We start from the raw sequence: 21,554 nt of genomic DNA, 5'->3' as shown, positions 1-21,554 counted from the left end.
TATTTTCACTTCTGATATCCAAATCTACCCGCTGGTTGTCAGAAATCGCTATTCTGTGACGACACAAGTCTGTTAGCCACAGGTAGAAATCTAAGAGTGATCTGTGGTCGCCTACAAAGAATCTTAAATATTTTCAGTGATTATCTGTCCAAATTGAAAATCAAACCAAATGCAGCAAAAACGCAATTAATAATCTTTCCTCATAAGCCAAGAGCTTCTTTTATTAAACCAAACAATAATCACATTCACAAATTGAATGGCTTGGAATTGACATGGTCTGATCAAGCAAAATACTTAGATTTAACTATGACAAAAAACTTACTTTCAAGGATCACATTGAAGGAATCCAGGCAAAGTGTAATCAATATATCAAATGTTTATATCCTCTTATAAATAGAAATTCTAAGCTCTGTCTAAAAAACAAATTGTTAATTTATAAACAAATTTTCAGACCAGCCATGCTTTATGCAGTACCAATTTGGTCAAGTGGTTGTTCCACCAGGAAGAAAACGCTTCAAAGGATTCAGAACAAAATTTTGAAATGATTTTGAAGCGTCCTCCCTGGGTTAGGACAAATGAGTTTCACAGACTCACAAATATATAACCATTAGATGTAATTTCACATAATATTATAAGCAAATTCCGACAAAAATCGATGCAATCTTCAATTGAATCGACTCGCTCTCTGTATTAGTTAGTAGGTTAGTATATAAGTTCCTTTTTCCCATTACACAATACAAGTAGGCTTACAATTTTCCCTACACAAAAAATCACAGAATTGCGGAAGCAAATGATGTCTCCATGGTAATAACCAAATCATGTATATAATAGGGCTGAAAAGTCAACATTTGTGGCTGAACACCCAATTTAAATCCTAATAATCTAATTTTAACTCATATTCCAATAAATAGTTTAAAAAAAAGAAATAATAAAATACATGCAAGCATACGCGATGTCTTTTCGATCCACGAAATTCTATGGGATGAAAAGTATACTTTTGGCGGCATTCCAACCGGTGTTAGAGTGGCAAAAATGATTTTCAAAACAAACATTTCGTCATATGTAACTATCGAAGGCGGGATCACGGCTCTATCGTGTTACGGTCAACACCAAACGTGCCGACATTGTAACGAATCAGTCCAAAGCGGGATTTTCAGCATACAAAACAAAAAACTCTTTGTTCAAAAACTAGAGGTCGATCAGAGTAACACATCATACGCGAACGCCGGTTCGACCAAAACCGACCCACCGCAAACCCACACAAGTAAACATTCCCAGCAAGCCTCCTTTCTCCCGGCTTTTGTCGATGGTAACTCCAACACAGTAAAAGCAGAATCACCCACAGACCAGAAGGAACAATGACTGACCAGCACCACAAAATACTGAAATCGAGCCGCTTACAGACCCAAATCTTAGCACCACAGCCTTTAGAATATCTCACAAACCATTATCGAGCAACGGAGACGAGGCACGTAGACCGACACCAACCGAACGGAAAAATGATGGTGACGAATCCGACAGATATACTACTTCCACGAGCAGCCGACGATCACTCCGGGAAAAAACCAAAAAAAAAGAAAACTGCTCCCACAGCAGTTACATTATCGCTACTATAAACATCAAAACGATCACAAGCTCGACCAAGACCAACGCACATCAAACGTTTGTAAGAATGATGGAACTCGACATCTTTTTTTTTGCAAGAAGTGGAGAGCGAGCAATTTGACCCACAAGGATACAACGTGATCTGCAATGTGGACGCGGAACGGCAATAGCTCTCAAAAAATATATACGATTTTCTCACGTTGAAAAAAGCCTCGATTGTCGGCTTGTAGCTTTGCGCATAGCCAACACCACGTTAAATTTTGATCCCTTCGCCCTATCTTCTCACTCCTAAAAATATTGGAGAATGAATTTAGATGTAGCTGGCAGTATAGGACCCGACAACGGCGCAATTTCTCATCTTGGATGAGTTGGTGGATATTATTCGCTAAACCGGAAATCAAATCCTTCTTTCGATGGAAATCCAAATTAACCTTCGAAAATTTCCACCGAGAAAACCAGCGACTCTATTCGCAATTACGTCTAGCGTACGACAACTACTACCAAAACCAAGGAATGCTATCAACCATAAATCGTATCAAAGCTGAAATGTTGACCCACCAACCGGTTGTTGTAACCGGTTCCAGTACCCTTTGGAATGGTTGACCAAACGATTAGTTAATTCAAATTGATGCGTTTTAGAAATTCTTGCACATTTCGGATTGTTCCAGAACTGTTCCCATATACATTTTTAGTTTTTTAGATAGAATACCCCAAATGGCAAAACCGATTTACCCCAAGGCGATCTGGAATAACACCGGTGTTTTTGGACCATATCAACACCGATTAAGGAATGAAATTGAAGAATACCCGGTTTTTCTGACACCACATGTATCAAGATCGGTCAATTTATTCAGTAGTTACAAATTTAAAAAAAATCGATGAAAATCCCAACCCGAACGTTTGAGTGTTAATGAAAAGTATATTGCAGGCGAATCGACATCTACATTTCAACTGGATGAAAAGAAACGAAAAAGAACTATGATAACGCAGCTTAGGAGTGATAGCGATGAAATCATCGATCGACCCGAACTGGTCGAGCAACACCTAATAGAATACTATACATTATTATATGCGACTGAAGAGACGACTAAAGTAAGAGACGAATACTTCTCCTGCGAAAGAGTAATACCGGAGTATGACGAAAGGAACGAGACAAGTATGAGCGAAATCACAACAGCTGAGATAACAGCGGCTATAAAAACAAGTGCATCAAGGAAATCTGGTTCCGATTTAATTCCGAAGGATTTCTACCTACACACACTTGATGTCACCCACCGTGAGTTAAATCTCATGTTGAACGAGGCACTGGCTTCTAACTTCCTGACCGAATTCATAGAAGGCGTTATAGTGTTAGTTAAAAAGAAAGGGACAACAAGGACTACAAGCTTTTGTCGCTAATTCTGAAGGCACGAATAGAGAACATATTGAAAATCGGGTTTTAACTGATACAAAAAATGTGCTAATAACAACAACAACATTCTCCAAGCTACTCTCTCACCGAAGGACCGAATAGCACAGCTGATCAACCAACGTCTAGCAAGTAAGCTGATATCGTTTGATCTGGACCATGACTCTCTGATGCATCGTTTTCTCGCTTACTCGTAAACGGACACTTATCCACAGCGTTTCCCATATAACGCTCGGTTTCACAAGGTAGCCATATTTTGAGTATTCTGTTTAGCCTATATATACATCCTTTACTGCAGCGAATAGAACGAATATACGAAAATGATCTGGTCGGCGCATACACCGACGACATAAGTGTGATTGCCACCACCCCTCAGCGAATTAACCGAATATACGAATTGTTCACTAGTTTCTCCCGTGTATCTGGAGCAGTATTAAATCTAACCAAAACAACCTCGATTAATGTTGGAATTATTGATCGAGATCCTTTGGAAGTACAGGGGCTTCAAACAGCTACGACGATCAAAATACTCTGCATAAAATACACCAACTCTATTCGAAGCATGATAAAAGCCAACTGGGACGACCTGGTGAGAAAATTCTCACGCCTGATCTGGTTTCATTCTATGCGCACACTGTCACTCTTTCAAAAAGTTACACTACTGAACACATTCGTAACATCAAGAATATAGTATGTAGAATCTACTGTACCCCCGTCAAGCATCCATATAGCAAAATTAACACCTAAAATGGGCAATTTTCCATGGCGAGGAATCTCAGCTAGAGTACCAATACAACAACTAGCACGAGATCGAATGCAAGGTGGCCCTAAATTACAACTACCCCTCTTGAAATGCAATGCGCTTCTAATAAACCGACATACACAAGAAAAATAATCAGTTCCATACTACAAATCTTTAATCTTCCAAATCAACCCTAACCCAATAATTCTTCCCACAAACTGCCCTAGTTTAAAAATAATACATCTGAATTTCCCACTTCTACCTAAACAACTTCAACAAAATCCTTCGTCCGATCTAATCCACCGTTTCTACACACAAGTACCGAACAACCCAGGATAGAACGAGAGAACCCATCTCAAGATTGGCATAAGGCGTGGAGCAAAAGGACTAACAACACAGCAGCGAAGCGACCCTTTTCTTTTTGTAAATAGAGAAACCGAACATAGACGACTTTTACATCCGATACGACGTGTCGATGGCGAGAATTGTTTACACTGCAACGCGCCAGTGGAAACATTACAGCACAAGTTTAGTGAATGCCCGAGAGATGTACCTGCCTGGCAATTTTTACAACGACAAATCTCATCGCGTAATGGATGGAGGCGATTAGAATTCGGGCATTTCATGATAGCAGTATTGAATGGAACAGGTACAGCTACGAAATCGAAACTTCTAAAATTATTTGCAATTTATTTACATTTTGTGAACAAAAAAGATACTTTAATTAACATTAAAGAATTGCAATTCTACCTGAAATATGAATTATAATATGTAAAAAGTATTTTAAGCAATAAACAGACAACATATTTTTAAAAAACCTTTTACTTTTCTCCCGGAAGTAAAAGTTTCATTTCAAATCGGACGAAGAGGAGAAATTCGAGTCTTGGTTGATGGATTGGAAGATCACGAACGTTTTATCCGATATTTGTCCGAGAAACTTAATAAATTTTATTCATATGATATAAAATTAGACAGACCCTTCAAGGCTGTCTTGAAAGGCTTATTAAATGATCAAAGTACTGATGAGATTAAAACAAACTAAAAGAATTTCTTGGTTTTCTCGTTCCCAAGTAGTACTTATGATAAATAGAGCGAATGGTACTTCTAAACCACGCTCTGGAATTCACCATGAACTTTACCTAATACACTTCAATCGAAGTGATGTAAACAATTCGAAAACTATAGAAAAAGTACGCTTCATTTTCCTCATAAAAATTCATTCTGAACATTATAAACGGCATAATGGTATTGCAAACTTAACGCAATGTCGTCATTGTCAAGGCTTCGGCCATGATACCAAAAACTGTCATATGGATATACGGTGTTTGAAATGTGGTAAATCGGATTCGAAAGACGTCTGTCCAATGAATGAAACTACCGATAAATTTTCATGTTCTAATTGTGATGGAAATCATGGATCCAATTATTCGAAATGTCCTGTCTGGGAAAAAAAATTAAACGCTCGTTCGCTTAGACAAGAAGTCAAATCATCGACCTTAAATTTAGAGAACATACCTGAAAATCAAAAAAACGATACAAATGCCACGCCTAATTCTTCTAAGACACTTATTTCTTCGAATGTAAGACAAAAAACAGGTTCGTCTTCTAACGAAAACAATTTATTGACAGGTAGATCGATCACCGGGTTGGCGGGACTATGCATAGGGCACTGGTCTTACAAGCCAGTTGCGGTATGTTCGAGCCCCGCCCTGAAAGGGTTCATAGTGTCAGTAGGATCGTAGCATCAGGCATGCAACGGTTCCGTGAACTCTGAATCGGCTGCGAAGTCTGTTGAAACAGAAGGCCAAATTCCACTACAGGAATGTAATACTAGACTTTGCTTATCGACCACGTCATCATCTTCTTCTAATGACAGTTTCGCTTTTGTAACAGGTAGACAACTACCAAATTATTCTTCAAATGTAAGCAAGCAAAAACAGCAACGCCTTCCAGTTCGTCTTCTAACGAAAATAATTTATTAATAGGTAGATCGGCCACGTCATCATCTTCTAATGACAGTTACACTAGTGTAACATATAGAAATCTACCAATATTCCTTCTATGCCATTCGCTTCTTTTAAACGAAGTCGATTTGGGCGATATAACGGAAAATAAAATGATCTACCTACAAGTTCAATTTGTTCAAATGATCATCCGAATGAACTCGACTTCATCACTTTCTGAAGCATTTCAAGTTGTATGGCAATTTGCAAATAATATTATCATGAATTTAAATTTCAACAGTGATGTTAAATAATTATTTGAATATTTTAAATTGGAATGATCGATCTTTAAAATCGTGTGAAGCTGAATTTTTTAATTTTCTCAAAGTGCACAAAATTCATATTGCCATTGTGACAGAAACATTTCTTAAACCAAATGTCAAATTGAAAAGCAATCCACATTATGTGGTTCATCGATTTGACAGGTTTACTGGAATGGGTGGTGGAGTTGCCATTTTTGTCCAACGGCAATTTTACCTTCTTTCAATACTAAAGCTACTGTAAGCTTGGGAATCAAAAATTGAAACCATTCATGGAATTGATTTCATCGCAGGAGCATATTTGCCATTCCAATGCACCGGTGAACAATTTTTTTAAAGGCGATTTGAAAAAACTCACAAGATATCTATCGAAATTTTTCGTAATATGGGATTTAAACGCAAAGCATGTCCAGTGGAATTGTAGGCGAAATAAAAGTAATGGTAAAATACTTCATAATCAACTCTCAGCTGGTTACTTCACAGTTCTTCATCCCTCTACAATTGATCTATTTCTGACATATCAAAGTCACAGTCACAACCGATTACACATGCTGACTTTGACTCAGATCATCTTTCTGTAACATTCAGACTTCCCAACGAAGCTATAATTAATTTAATTAGTTCTGCGGACATCGACACAGCAATAGATCATTTGAATCATTACATTATCGAAGCTAGATATCTTTCAGTTCCCAAAGCTCAAACTAAATGAAATTCTCCTATCATCGATGACAATCTTCAACTGCTCATTCTGTTGAAGAATGTTCGACGCCGACAATATCAACGTTCTCGTGATCCTGCTATGAAAAACATATTTAGGGATTTACAAAAAGGAATTAAACATAGATTAACATATTCTGTTGCGAAATGAAAATTTCGCTAAAAAGTTGAACAAATTAAACCATATTCTAAACCTTCCTGGAAACTTTCTAATGTTCTTAAGAAACCTCAGAAACCAATTCCTGCTCTCAAGGAAGGAAATCAAATACTTCTTACAAATGGCGGAAAAGCTCAAAAACTTTCTCAGCAGTTCGAGAGTGTCCACAATTTTAATTTGAACGTTGTGAGTCATATGATCATATTTCAACTCATATGAATGAGAAATCAATTTTTACCAGAGCAGTTTGGATTTCGTCATCAACTTTCATCTACTCATACACTAGTTAGAGAAACGAACATGATAAAAGCAAATAAATCTTCTGGGTTATCCACTGGAGTTGCTCTTCTAGACATAGAAAAAACATTCGACAGTGATTGGCACAAACGTTTAATAACAAAAATGTCTGATTTCCAGATGATTATTTATTTGATCAAAATAATTCAAAATTATTTAACGGGTCGTTTTCATCAGGTTAGCTATCAGAATTATAAATCTGAATTGCTACCCTTTCGAGCAGGTGTTCGCAGGGTTGGAGCGTAGCTAAAATCTGGTATAATATTTTCATTTCTGATCTTCCAAATCTACCCGTTGGTTGTCAGAAATCGCTATTCTGTGACGACACAAGTCTGTTAACCACAGGTAGAAATCTAAGAGTGATCTGTGGTCGCCTACAAAGAAGCTTGAATATTTTCAGTGATTATCTGTCCAAATTGAAAACAAACCAAATGCAGCAAAAACGCAATTAATAATCTTTCCTCATAAGCCAAAAGCTTCTTTTATTAAACCAAACAATAATCACATTCACAAATTGAATGGCTTGGAATTGACATGGTCTGATCAAGCAAAATACTTAGGTTTAACGTATGACAAAAAACTCACTTTCAAGAATCACATTGAAGGAATCCAGGCAAAGTAATAAATATATTAAATGTTCATATCCTATTATAAACAGAAATTCTAAGCTCTGTCTAAAACACAAATTGTTAATTTATAAACAAATTTTCAGATCAGCCAGTTAAACCTTTACGCAGTACTAATTTGGTCAAGCTGTAGTTTCAACAGAAAAAAACGCTTCAAAGGATTCAGAATAAAATCCTGAAAATGATAGTGAAGTGCATTCCCTGGTTTAATACAAATGAGTTGCACAGACTAACATATATAAAACCATTAGATGTAATGTCACATAATATTATAAGCAAATTTCGAAAAAAATCGATGCAATCTTGAATTGAATCAATGCGCTCTCTGTATTAGTTAGTAAGTTAGTATATAAGTTCCTTTTCCCCATTACACTATACAAGTAGGTTTACAATTTTCCCTACACAAAAATCACAGAATTGCGGAAGCAAATTATGTCTCCATGGTAATAACCAAATCATGTAAATAATATTGCTGAAAAGTCACCACTTGTGGCTGAACACCCAATCTAAATCTTAATAATTTAATTTTAACTCATATTCCAATAAATAGTTAAAAAAAAAAGGTTTTCTAAAAGCAAAAATTTTGTTTAACTTCACAGTGCTTTTTTTGCTCCGCCTACCAAAGCAGCCATACTCCCTCGGTGATGGCTAAAGTCGAGGTGAAAGAATAATAATAATATTGCTATTTGTAATACACTTATAATTAGCACCGAAGTGCCAAGTCCATCCTGACGTACCAAACGAAAACAAGTTTCAAATAATACTGGCCGATTCAAATGGTCATTTAGGGATTAAACTTGTTTATTATCTTATGGCGTTTTTCATTGAAAAACACTGGTGGCGTGGATTGCTCTGGTTTTGCACTTTCGAGCAGAAATCGTAATGAAACATCGTCAGAATGTTGCATTTCTGCTCGGAAGTGCAAAATCAGAGCAATATACGCCACCAATGTTTTCTAAAGAAAAACGGCATAAGACTCGTCAGTGCTTCAGTCTTTTTCTTATCTTTTTTCTGCGTGATACAATTCGCAATACTATGATTGGATTACAGCATTATCTATTTTTATATCATTAGGACGTTGCCACTATCTTGAGAAACGGGGAGTTTAATGATTTTTGTCGAATTTTCAGTCAATGTGATCTGCGGCGGAACTAATTTCCTTATTTGCATGGCAAGTGTTTTTGTTAATTTATGATTGCTCACGTCAATAAGAGCTTCTAATTCAGAGAGTGTTTCATAACCAATGATACCGTGGAAAAATGTATGAAAATTTTAAATTTAACTTTTTGTTTCAGCGTCGTAATAAATCTTTTATCAGCGGAATGTTGACCTGAAGTGTTCGAGATTCGAATGGCTTTGTCTTTTTCTTGTTTTTATTTCGGGGTCAGACGGGGAGAAAAAAATTGTTCGAACCTCTATCTATTAGTAATTTTGCGGCTTTGACAAAGAGTTTAACTGTTACATAGGATAGTCCATTTATTGCATTCAAGTCGGCGTGTGGTGAGGAAATAAGAAATTCTCAAACTTGAAAATTTACACTTCAGCTTCTACTTTCTCTTCGGTGTTGCTTACATCTAATTCGTTGTCTTCCTGCTCGGCATTGTGATTGTAAATTCTGTAAGAACGCAACGATGGGTCTATTTCCATTGGTGTTGTTTTTTGCTTGTCAGATGAACCTTTGTGTCGAGTTGAAGATTGTGCTTTCGGATATTTGTTGTATGATTCATTAAAAGGCTTAAAATTTTTATTGGAATGAGGTTGTAGCTCGAACGGTGCTTGGGTGAGTGTATTATTTTTCTCTGCATTTAGGAACCTACATAAGAATGTATAGGCATTCTCTCAATCCCATGGTTGAGCGGTTTGAGCATGTCCGAAGTATCGAGCATATCCGAAGTAATCCATTTACAAAAAAGCCAAGCATTTTTATTCTAGAAACTGGGATCGCCAGTGTGTCAAGTAGGTTTGATTTTGCTTCACTAAGTATCTTATGTTAATCATAATTTCTTTCGTGCGTTTATAATAAATGTGCCATTTTCAATGACCAGAGTTGTGTTCGGTAAGTCGCAATCTTATTGCGATCACCATAAGCACTGTGTAACATGTCTGATACCTCCTCGAAGGTAGTAGGGTTTCCATGTACACATATCATATCTCGGGCTTTGTCTTCGACTTTAATTATCACCGCCTGTTTCGTACACGGTAAATAGATCCGGTGTGGTGGGCAAAAAATTTAAAGCTCTTCTGGCTGTGCCTAGCCAATAAGAAATTTGTTTTTTATTCCCGTCGAATGACGGAATCATACGAATTGGATCAGGAATTCTAAAGAAGTCAGTGCGGCGTTCCTCCACTGCGGGAACTGGCCGTTGTTGTTGTGGCTGCTGCTGTTGTAAGGTGCTATTCTCCATTTGGAGAGCACCGATTATTTGCTCCAAGCTTTAAATTTGATTAAAGATGGCCTGTGAAATAATATTTTCCATTTCAGATTACTTTAAGGCTCATACTTTTGGAATTGGGTTGAATTTTGGCATAAAATTGTAATTAAAGAAAGGGGGTTAGTCACGGTGCCTCGTTTGTGAAGGATTAAAATCCACCACTTTAGTGCTGAAGTCTTCTAATTCGTTGACACGAATCGCCTATAGGATGAGGGATGGCGTGCGATGATCCTGGATGGAGCATATTAGCCGATCAACCAACAGTGTCGGATACACTGGCGTCTTACTGCTGGCGCGTACTTTGCTGACGTCTGTGCGTACGGACCAACGAATTTCGATATACTAAGGCTTATTTGAAAGCTCTCAATGTACATAAAATTCGGATTCTAGTGACTTTTGTCCCATAGGAATTGCGCGAGCAACCCACAGGATTGTGCCTTGTAGTTTTCCAGGAGTTAATATTGTTTTATCATTTGATTGGAAATATTCATATGTTTCGTTTTGAATGTATCAAGCCACGTATTTTCAAAAATATGATATATTATTGAAATTTTGATTAAAAGTGAGAAGTGTCAGTGTATTTATTTTGTCCGCTTAATATCTAAGACGCAGCATAGGCTTACTGGATTTCCCTTACGGAGACGATGGTTTTGAAAGAGTAAGCGATCAATCAGCTGGGAAGCATCGCTATGATTGCTCAATTGATGCACGCGAATCTTTACATATAAGCGAAATTATAGCCAACGTTTCAGTAACGTGTAACATGTCAGAAGAAGGTAGCTGCTAGACACGTATCTCAGGGTAAACCAAAGATTAATTTCTAATAAAAATTAGACGAACTCGATTAATTATCGAAATCGCAGAATCATAATAATGGTAGAGAACTTAAAGCTATAAAAACAACTGCATGCATTCAAAACATGAATACACGCTTGACGAACAGAACAGAAGATTAATAACCGAAATCCGTTACGCTAGTATGAACTTAGGTATAATTGTATATATTTGGCCTATTGATGTAATTTCGTTGGATACTAGATGCTCGTTGTTGGTTCTCGATATACTGAGGTTTTTTTTACGTACCGCGTTACTTCGGGAATCCGCATAAAAAAATCACGTATCTTCGGAAATCCTCGTAAAAAAAGCCGCGAAACAAACACATATAAAAAACCGCGTTTATTTATTTATTTATTTATTTATTTATTTTCCATCTGACAGAAATAGTGTATGGATGGAAAAAGCCCATTTGAAAATTAGCAATCTTAAAATGCACGCAAAAACCCATCATCTTTTCTACTTTTTCACAAACATACATGCTTACATAAATACATTTTCAAAGTCTTACATAAACACATTTTTACAATTTCGAACAAATAATAAAGCTTATTATCTATTGAAGTCTCTTAAGCCTATTTTTGAAAACGGTACTAGACGGAGAAATCAAAATGGTCATACACACTGTTAAATACATAACAAATTGCCCTGATCGGTTCATTCTGACCATACTCTGTACGTTGAAAATCGAGCCTCAAGAAATTCCACGCCCTAAGGCTTCTCGGAGGAACATTGATATGTATTTGAGAGAGAATCTCCGGAGCATCGATTTGTCCACTTAGTAATTTTGCTATAAATACCGCTCTGAATATGTTCCTTCGTTTGGCTAGTGTGTCCATACCGAGCAAACAACAGCGGTTGGTATATGGTGGCAGTTCTAACGGATTACGTCAAAACAGAGATCGAAGAGCAAATCGGAGAAATCGTGCTTGTACTGCTTCGATTCTATTGATCCAGAAGCTCACGTATGGGCTCCAAATGTATACTGATGCTTCGAAGACAGACCGAACTAGCGCATAATATAATGCTCGCAAGCAGTACGGATCGTTAAACTCTTTGGCGACCCTTACAATGAAACCAAGATTTCTATTTGCCTGAGATATTATATGAGCGTAATGATGTGTAAATGAAAGTTGAGAATCAAGATGCACGCCGAGATCTTTGAAGACTGATACTCTTCCAAGTGTTTCACCAGAGATGCTGTAGTTCCAAAGTATTGGGCTTTTCTTACGTGTAAAAGAAATTACCGAGCATTTAGACACACTTATAGTCAAGTGGTTGAGATTGCACCAATTACTGAAATTGTACCGTACCGCTGAAGTTCCTCGCAATCGGCTCTTGATCGTACCACAAGAAATAAATTCAAACCATCCGCATACATAAGTCTGTATCCTGGTGGTATGACGAGAGAAACGTCATTGAAAAATAGCAAAAATAATAATGGACCGAGGTTGCTTCCTTGAGGAACACCCGACATATTGATGAAGTTGTATGACTCAAGCTTTACAGACAGAACTCGACCTACGAGGTATGATTTAAGCCACGCAGAGAAGTTTGATGATACTCCTAAAAGCTCAAGTTTTGCTAGTAATAGTGTATGATCAACACGATCAAACGTAGCTTTGAGGTCCGTGTATATTGTGTCTACTTGTGATCCAGTTTCCATATTTTTAATACAATAAGAACAAAATTGTGTCAGATTGGTGATCAAAACGAACTAGTTGAGGGCAAATCAAAGTAGCAGAAAGCGGAGGATGATTTTTGTCAACAGCAACCAAGTGATTCTGAAACGAAACAATTCTTCACAGCTTCCTCATTAACGGAAAGAAGATTTAATGTGCGGTTGCGCATATTAGTCACAGTACTCAATTGCAGCATATTCAATAGGGACATGCCATCCAATAGAGTGACGTTCGGCCTTGTCAAAGTTGATTCAGATAGGTCTGGGATAGCAAATCCGGAATGCGTATCCTTCCAGACGAGCCCAGGTTGGTTATATTCCCCAAATAGCAAATGTGCGGTTCGACGGTCAGTATTGTTAACGATGTTAAGTGCAGAATCAATGTGATTTTGAATAACGTCTACATTATCGGCGGAGTCAGGGGGAATATAAACTACACCTACACTTATATATGCGTTATGGCAACGGATATTTACCCAGAGTTGTTCGAGGGTGTGATTGATGTCAGATATACGTTTGGATGACAGCCGATTGGAAACAGCGATGAGAACACCTCCACCACGTTTTTTTCTAGCACTTGCGGGATCGCGATCCTTGCGGTAGACCGTATAACTCGAGCCAAACAGTTGAACAGAGTTGATTATTTAACCACGTCTCAGTTAAAATAAGAGCATCGTAATCCATTTCTGCAGCAGCACTAAACAATTCGTCAATCTTCGCCCTCTCACATTCTTGTAGTAGAATTTTAGTTCGCGTTTGGGATGTTCTTTTGGTGGTAGTACAACAGAGCAGCTTTCGGTGGTAGTCACGTCGATGCATTCAGGATCACGCGCTGGCTTTAATGGAGAGTCTGCACCATCGACGAGAACGAGAGAGTTGCGTTTGGAAGCAAACTGAAAATGCAGATCGTTTTCAGTGTGTGCAGTATCTAGAGAGGCTTCGGTGGAACATATACCCTTTTTGGCATTACCTGATCGGATGCTATCGCTGCTCCTAGGCTGATCAACGAAATCGTTGTAATGCACTGGTGACTGAATGTGTGAGACTTCTCTTAAAACGGGTGTAGAATCATTCCTAGCTTCAGTGGAGCATATATCACTTTTATATTTACCTGACCAAATAGATATTTCCAGTGAAGAGTGGATACATTGCGACATGACAGGTACACGAGTGTCTGCAGCAGTTGGATGTAAGATTGATTGCTACGTGGAGTAGTCAATCCGTTGTCGGGCCCAAGCCAGGCGCTTTTGGAACAATTGACATTCTGCGCTCCAACATGTGTGCTTAATATCCAATTGCTCATCCGGGGAAGCTTTTGTTGCTGATTTAGGTTGTGACAATTTATACATTTTAGAGAATTCGATTGGCATTCCTGCACTTCATGTTCTCCTGCTCATTTTGGACAGCATCGTTGTTTTTCACAAGTAGATGCTTTGTGACTATACTCAGAGCAGTTGAAGCTGCGTAAGACGTTGATTGCTTCAATTACTCTACACCTCTCCCAGCCAATGTTAACGCGTTGAAGTTTTATAATTGTTTCAAAAGTGCTAGAATCGGTTTCCAAGATTACCGTCATAGCATTATTTTTCCGAGCATTTTTTCCTATGCGAATTATTTGAATCTCGGCGGAATCGGGCAAATTATTTTGTTTTCTAAGCCGATCGTCAGGGTTAGTAAGCACAGTATCTTCGACAAGCCCCAGAATTTTTATTTGTGGTCTGAAAGCCTCCTGAATTTCGATGTCGTAGTTTTCCGCAAGTACCGTCTGTGCTGCAGAAACTAAGCTTACAGCGTTTTCTTTGGTATCACAACGTATTGTAACCTCACCACTGGCCCGGTGGCGGACATTCCTTACTGCGAATTTGACAGAATCAAGCTTGTTTTGTATATCGCGCATAGTAAAATCAGCAGTTTGACTATTCTTTGGCTTAAATAAAACGGTCTGTTCTAATTTTAAGACTACTCTAGTTTTAGACAGGGGAGGCTTAGCAGGGCTTCGTAGTTTAATTGGCGATTTTTCAGGAGTATTAGCTGGATCGTTATTTTGTTTATCACACATGAAACGTCTTTTACCAGATCTTAATAAACCATCTTCTTCTTCGTCGGTGAGATTTTCTGTTGCTTTCCGTTTTGAGTTTTGCATGTGAGATTTTGTCACTGAAGCGTACGACTTCTTGGAAGATGTGACAGAACTAAGAATATTTGAAGTGGCATTGGAGTTTGAAATTCGTTAGCAAGCGTTTGCTTGATCGCTGTCAAGATTTTCGTTTCGAAGCGTTGTTCGAGTTTTATAAACTCATGCCGCATGCCTACTTTTATTTTATCCTCGAGATTCATAACGAAAGCGGTGGTGTCATTGATTTTTAAAAGCATTTCCGTACAGGTTTTCTGCAAATCATTAAGGCAGGTTTGTTTACGTCTGCACGCAAAACACATATACTTTAAAGCAACATTCTTCCGCAAAGCACAAATGCCAGCCGCGTTGATATCCGAACATTTTACATGGAGAATCTGCTCACAGCCGCCAAAGCATTAAACTCTATCATTTTCAGACACAATTTTTAAAGCACACACATTACAAGTGACCGACGTCATAGGTAATCGATTATTAGCCTTTCACCGCTTCTTCACTCAGCGGAGGCATACAGGCCTGAAGAACAAAAAAGAGATACAGTGCTATTGTGTGTCTTTCAATGCACTACGCGACTGTTAGATCTGGATCTGCTAATAACTTTCCCGCTTTTAAACGAAATGAGTCACTAATTACGGTTACTAAATGCACGTATATTCTACTATTCGTTGGCAGAGTTTCGTGTAAATGTGTAATCGGTATCACTGTGCATTGATGATTTATTCGACGAGAACATAAACAAACCATCCATTCCAAATGTAAACAATACATTGTTAACTTAAAAAAAATATCAATCGAAAACCATGGCGATTGATTGAAATGTTTGATTGAAAATAACGATCATTAGAAATGTTGTTGCCTTGTTCCACATCAATATTCGAACAACCCCAGAGGCTGATCCTTGTAGTTAATATTTCGGTTTCTAATGAGAAAATATATTATGGATTGATTGAGCAGATTTATATTCATATAAAATATACGAAAAGTAGAACTGTACGTTTAATAGAATGTCACAACTTCTCTTTACAGGATGAAATATTCTCCGTATACAAGAATGTAAGATTGGTTCCCATAAAAAAGGTAAGCATCTTTATTAATGGTTTGCTATTGAGGTTACTCAAAGAGAATAGAGGGATCATTTTGTTTATTCTACACATAAGATTAAATCTCACGGATCTACAATTTGGGGCAGGGTTGCTGAAATTCGCCTCACGCAGCTCATTAACGTTCACCGCCTGCGATCAATTCAAGAACGGAGGCAGCGAAGCATATAATGCCGGACGAGACAAAAGCTTTGCATGGTATGTGTTTGATTGAGCGACTCGCGACAGAGAAGTTTTTTTAAAATTTCTATTTATTGGAATATGAGTTAAAATTAAATTGTTAAGATTTAAATTGGGTGTTCAGCCACAAGTGGTGACTTTTCAGCCCTATTATATATATATATATATATATATATATATATATATATATATATATATATATATATATATATATATATATATATATATATATATATATATATATATATATATATATATATATATATATATATATATATATATATATATATATATATATATATATATATATATATATATATATATATATATATATATATATATATATATATATATATATATATATATATATATATATATATATATATATATATATATATATATATATATATATATATATATATATATATATGATTTGGTTGTTACCATGAGGACATCATTTGCTTCCGCAATTCTGAGATTTTTGTGTAGGGAAAATTCTAAACCTACTTGTGTTGTGTAATGGGGAAAAGGAACTTATATACTAACTTACTAACTAATACAGAGAGCGAATCGATTCAATTGAAGAATGCATCGATTTTTGTCGGAATTTGCTTATAATATTATGTGACATTACATCTAATGGTTCTATATTTGTGAGTCTGTGTAACTCATTTGTACTAAACCAGGGAGGACGCTTCAAAATCATTTTCAGAACTTTATTCTGAATCCTTTGAAGCGTTTTCTTCCTGGTGGAACAACAACTCGACCAAATTGGTACTGCATAAAGCATGGTTGGTCTGAAAATTTGTTTATAAATTAAAAACTTGTTTTTTAGGCAGAGCTTAGAATTTCTGTTTATAAGAGGATATAAATATTTAATATATTTATTGCACTTTGCCTGGATTCCTTCAATGTGATCCTTGAAAGTGAGTTTTTTGTCATACGTTAAACCTAAGTATTTTGCTTGATCAGACCATGTCAATTCCAAGCCATTCAATTTGAGAATGTGATTATTGCTTGGTTTAAGAAAAGAAGCTCTTGGCTTATGCGAAAAATAATTAATTTCGTTTTTGCTGCATTTGGTTTAATTTTGAATTTTTACAGATAATCACTGAAAATATTTAAACTTCTTTGTAGGCGACTGCAGATCACTCTTAGATTTCTACCTGTGGCTAACAGACTTGTGCCGTCACAGAATAGCGATTTCTGACAACCAACGGGTAGATTTGCAAGATCAGACGTGAAAATATTATACAAGATTGGAGCTACGCTCGAACCCTGCGGAACACCGGCTCGTACGGGTAGCAATTCAGATTTACAATTCTGATAGCTAACCTGAAGAGTACGATCAGTTAAATAATTTTGAATCATTTTGATCAAATAAATAGGAAACTGGAAATCAGACATTTTTGCTTTTAAACCTTTGTGCCAAACACTGTCGAATGCTTTTTATATGTCTAGAAGAGCAACTCAAGTGGATAACCCAGAAGATTTATTTGCTTTTATCATGTTCGTTACTCTGACAAGTTGATGAGTAGTTGAATGTTCATGACGAAATCCAAACTGCTCTGGTAGAAAAATTGAATTCTCATTTATATGAGACATCATTCTCAACAAGATATTTTTTTCAAAAAGTTTACTGATAGAAGAAAGTAAGCTAATTGGTCGATAACTTGAAGTTTCTGCTGGGTTTTCATCAGGTTTGGGGATAGGAATTACTTTAGCGTTTTTTCATCTCTTTGGGAAGTAAGCTAATGAAAAACACTTGTTGAAAATTTTAACCATGAGTCTCAAGGCAATATCGGGAAGATTTTGTCCTGTATACGACTTACTTTATTTTTTTTTATTTAAAAGACATCTTTATTCAGGCCTATTTGCGTACAAGCTTTACGTGGCCGATTGAGCCGATTTTTTAAATAAAAAATTCTTTGTATACGATCTCGTTGTCACCCTTTTTCTAGGGGGAGAGGAGCTTCCATTTCCCTTCTGCGAGGATTGAGGGGCACTTTGTTCGTGGCTCGTCTCGTCGTCCATTGACGCATCGGTGACATTGTTGATTTCCGTCTTCTTTTCGTTTTCCTTGTTATTCGCAGTCTTGATCTCGTTGCTAGTTACTGTAGAAGCGCCTTGTTGTACATTGGTTGCAGTTGCTGTTTGGTTAGATGGTGAAGGTGATTTTGAAACAGGAGCACTGCACTCACTAGTTTCCGTTGTTGAGCGGTTGTCCTTGTTTTTGTTTGTTTTGTTTGTTTTCGTAGTTTCAGTGCAAGGTTTGCCGTAGTGTGCAGGTTGTTCACAAAACTGACATGTAACCAGTTGATTTTCATACGTAATCAGCGATTTACACGGATGTTTCCCGTCTTGATTAAAAATGATGTAAGATGGAATTGCTTTACGTAGTTGCATACGTACCACTCGCACGCCATTCCGGATACCCGGAAAAAAATTCCGCCATACTTCCCTTTCGATATAAAGAACTTCACCGTACTGCGACATACCTTCCCGAACATACTCTTCGGTGCACTGCGGGGGAAGGTCATGCACGCGTACTTGTATGGCATTGTCCACCATGTGCACAGGAATTTTGTATTTAATGTTGTCACACTCAACGCTGTGCACCTCGTTGTTAACCGAAGCGAATGCAATTGCATCGCTTTCACGTTTAAACATAATGTACACACAGTTAGACGCCTTGTTGAATTGAATCTCAGTTTCATTATTAGCGTCTAGATGCATTCGTTCTTTAAGTAAGATTTCAATTTCATTTGCTGCTGGTCTAACTTTGCAACGCTTGAAATCTATACAAATTGAATTTGGCCTTGTTGGCCAAGTTTCAGGCTTTGTTAAATCGTATTTGACCATTCCGTACACTCTATTGTTCACTGCACTGTATTGTCTTTGTTTCTTTTGCTTCGACCGCAAACGATTTTCGACTGCATTGGCTGAGATGCGAGCACGAACTGACTTACTTTATGTTGTATCTTGGTGTGTGGTGGTTGGACAGCAGAGAACACTAACCATTGCGTGTCCTTACAGACATGCAATATATAGACACATTTTAAAACTGAACTATACTTTAATACTTAATATGTTAAAGACATGCTACACAAGACACAATAAAAGAAGTTGTCTGTCCTGTTAGACAACCGTTCTGAATCTCTCTCTAGCTGGACCGGCGGGAATCTAATGACAGCAACATATGCGTCAACGCAGTGGCAGCATAACTGTCACTCGAGAGCATAATGACAGTGTAGCCAGTATTGCCGTTTGGTTGGTTGCAACATCTCCCCTCTTAACAAAAGTGGTACGGGTCGAACCATTGTGGCCGACTTCTACGTTCTGCTACGACTGCTACGTTCCGCCAGGCAATTTCTTCAACAAACAAACAATGCCATAGTTGCCAGTAGTGTTGATCACAACAAGGCACTTTTAGAGCTAAGACGTGAGATGGAGCAAAATACCATGAAAATAAATAAAATTCTAGCGCAAATGCCAGCCGGCCTAAAGGAGTTCAATCGCAAGGAGAATATTTCAAATAACTCCCGTAAACGCCCCCGAACCGATGATGATTCTTCGAGCAAGTCTGAAGGCACAAAAGATGTCGAACCAAACGTGACGATCCCACTGGCTACACGTAAGTTAAGCGAAGACATGTTTTGGCTTTACCTTTCTGGCTTTGATCCTAAAGCTACTGAGGATGACATCCGTGTACTAGTGCAGAGAAACCTGGATACCAAGGAGACTATTGAGGTGCGCAAATTAGTTCCCAAAGGTAAACATCTCGAAGAACTATCTTTTGTCTCCTTCAAAGTCGGTGTTGGTCTACAATATAGAACCATTTCTTTACTTACATCTACCTGGCAAAAAGGAATCATCTTCCGAGAATTTGATTTCCAACCGAAATCTACATTTCAATTTCAACATCCATAATAATGAAGGTTCTGATTCAATAACAATAACGACCCCGTTTTCTGCTACTATCTCACAAGATTACACTACCCGACACTCTTCATTGGCTCAGAATATTATCACTTCAAGCAACCCTAACAATCACTCGAACCGATCATTTACAGTATACTATCAGAACGTCCGTGGCCTACGCACTAAAACAATGGAACTTTTTTCGACCCTCTCTGCTTCCGACTATGACGTGATAGTATTTACAGAAACTTGGCTTAATAAGAATATACTCGATACAGAACTAACCGACCAGTATACCATCTATCGAACCGATCGTAATAATCTCACTAGCCGTTATCTTCGTGGTGGCGGTGTTCTGATAGGAATCAAAAAAGGCATCCAGAGTAGTATTGTGACCGTTTCTGCAGCAGACCGTCTAGAGCAAACAGCTGTTCACATCACATGCGGGAGAGCTTCTCTCGTCATTTGTGCAATATATTTTCCACCAAACTCGGATATCTCTCTTTACGAGCAACATGCAGTTTGTGTGAATGAAATAATTAGAAAATTTGCTGGCCGTGATAGGGTTATAGTTTTGGGTGACTACAATCTTCCGCTGCTACACTGGAGCTTCGACGATGAAGTCGGTTGCCTACTACCTAGCAATGCAGCTTCAGAACATGAAATTTTATTCGTTGAAATGATGATCGCTTCTGGTTTGCAACAGATAAATTATTTGACAAATCAGAATGGTAAACTGCTTGACCTTGCATTCGTTAGCTGGGCCAGTGATTGTGAAGTTTTTGTACCCTCTTCGTCTCTGTTGAGATTGGATCGCCATCATCCTCCCTTCGCATTAAATATAGAAGTCTCACATTCTTCGCATGTGGATGTCGTGGAAGACACGCTTTACGATTTCAATCGGTGTGACTACCATGAATTAAATGCGGAAATTTCACGTATAAATTGGGTTGATATACTGACGCATGGAACATTAGATGAAGCAGTTGAAAAGTTTTACCGTAAGCTAGATTCTATTTTTCAACACCTCGTTCCTCGGAAACGACATATACGTCACTCAAATAACAAACGACCTTGGTGGAACAGTGAGCTTCGCAACCTTCGGAACCGCCTAAGGAAGGCTCGGAAACGGTTTTTTCGGACAAAATGTGAAAATGATAAATTGCTCGTGCGAGATTTGGAACGTCAGTTCGATTCACTCAATGCATCGTGTTTTCGGATTTATATATCTCGACTGGAAAGTAACTTCAAATCTGATCCAAAACAATTTTGGTTTTATCTTCGGAATAAAACGTCTTCTCGTGGAATTCCCGAAAATGTTTTCTACGGGAATCACTCGTCTTCAGCAGCTTTGGATTCAGCTAATCTATTCGCGTCTTTCTTTCAAAGTGTGCTAAGTAATAACTCGCCACCTTTGTCAGAATCGTACCTGAATAGCCTACCGATGTATAATC

The 21,554-nt window shown here is 37.6% G+C and overlaps 1 protein-coding gene across 1 annotated transcript in view; it reads left to right on the top strand.

Annotated features, from left to right (window-relative positions):
- The window catches only part of LOC131427127 (inactivation-no-after-potential D protein), a 1,657,698-nt gene that overhangs the window by 1,407,244 nt on the left and 228,900 nt on the right, over positions 1–21,554 (top strand). Inside the window, exon 14 of the mRNA XM_058590062.1 lies at positions 15,926–15,976. Within this exon, the coding sequence (XP_058446045.1) occupies positions 15,926–15,976 (51 nt within the window). The remainder of the gene's footprint in view (positions 1–15,925; positions 15,977–21,554) is intronic.

Source organism: Malaya genurostris, chromosome 2 (genome assembly GCF_030247185.1).
Source record: "Malaya genurostris strain Urasoe2022 chromosome 2, Malgen_1.1, whole genome shotgun sequence".
Lineage (NCBI taxonomy): Eukaryota > Metazoa > Arthropoda > Insecta > Diptera > Culicidae > Malaya > Malaya genurostris.
The sequence above is the reverse complement of the archived record's forward strand: the minus strand, read 5'-3'. Positions and strand labels throughout refer to the sequence as shown.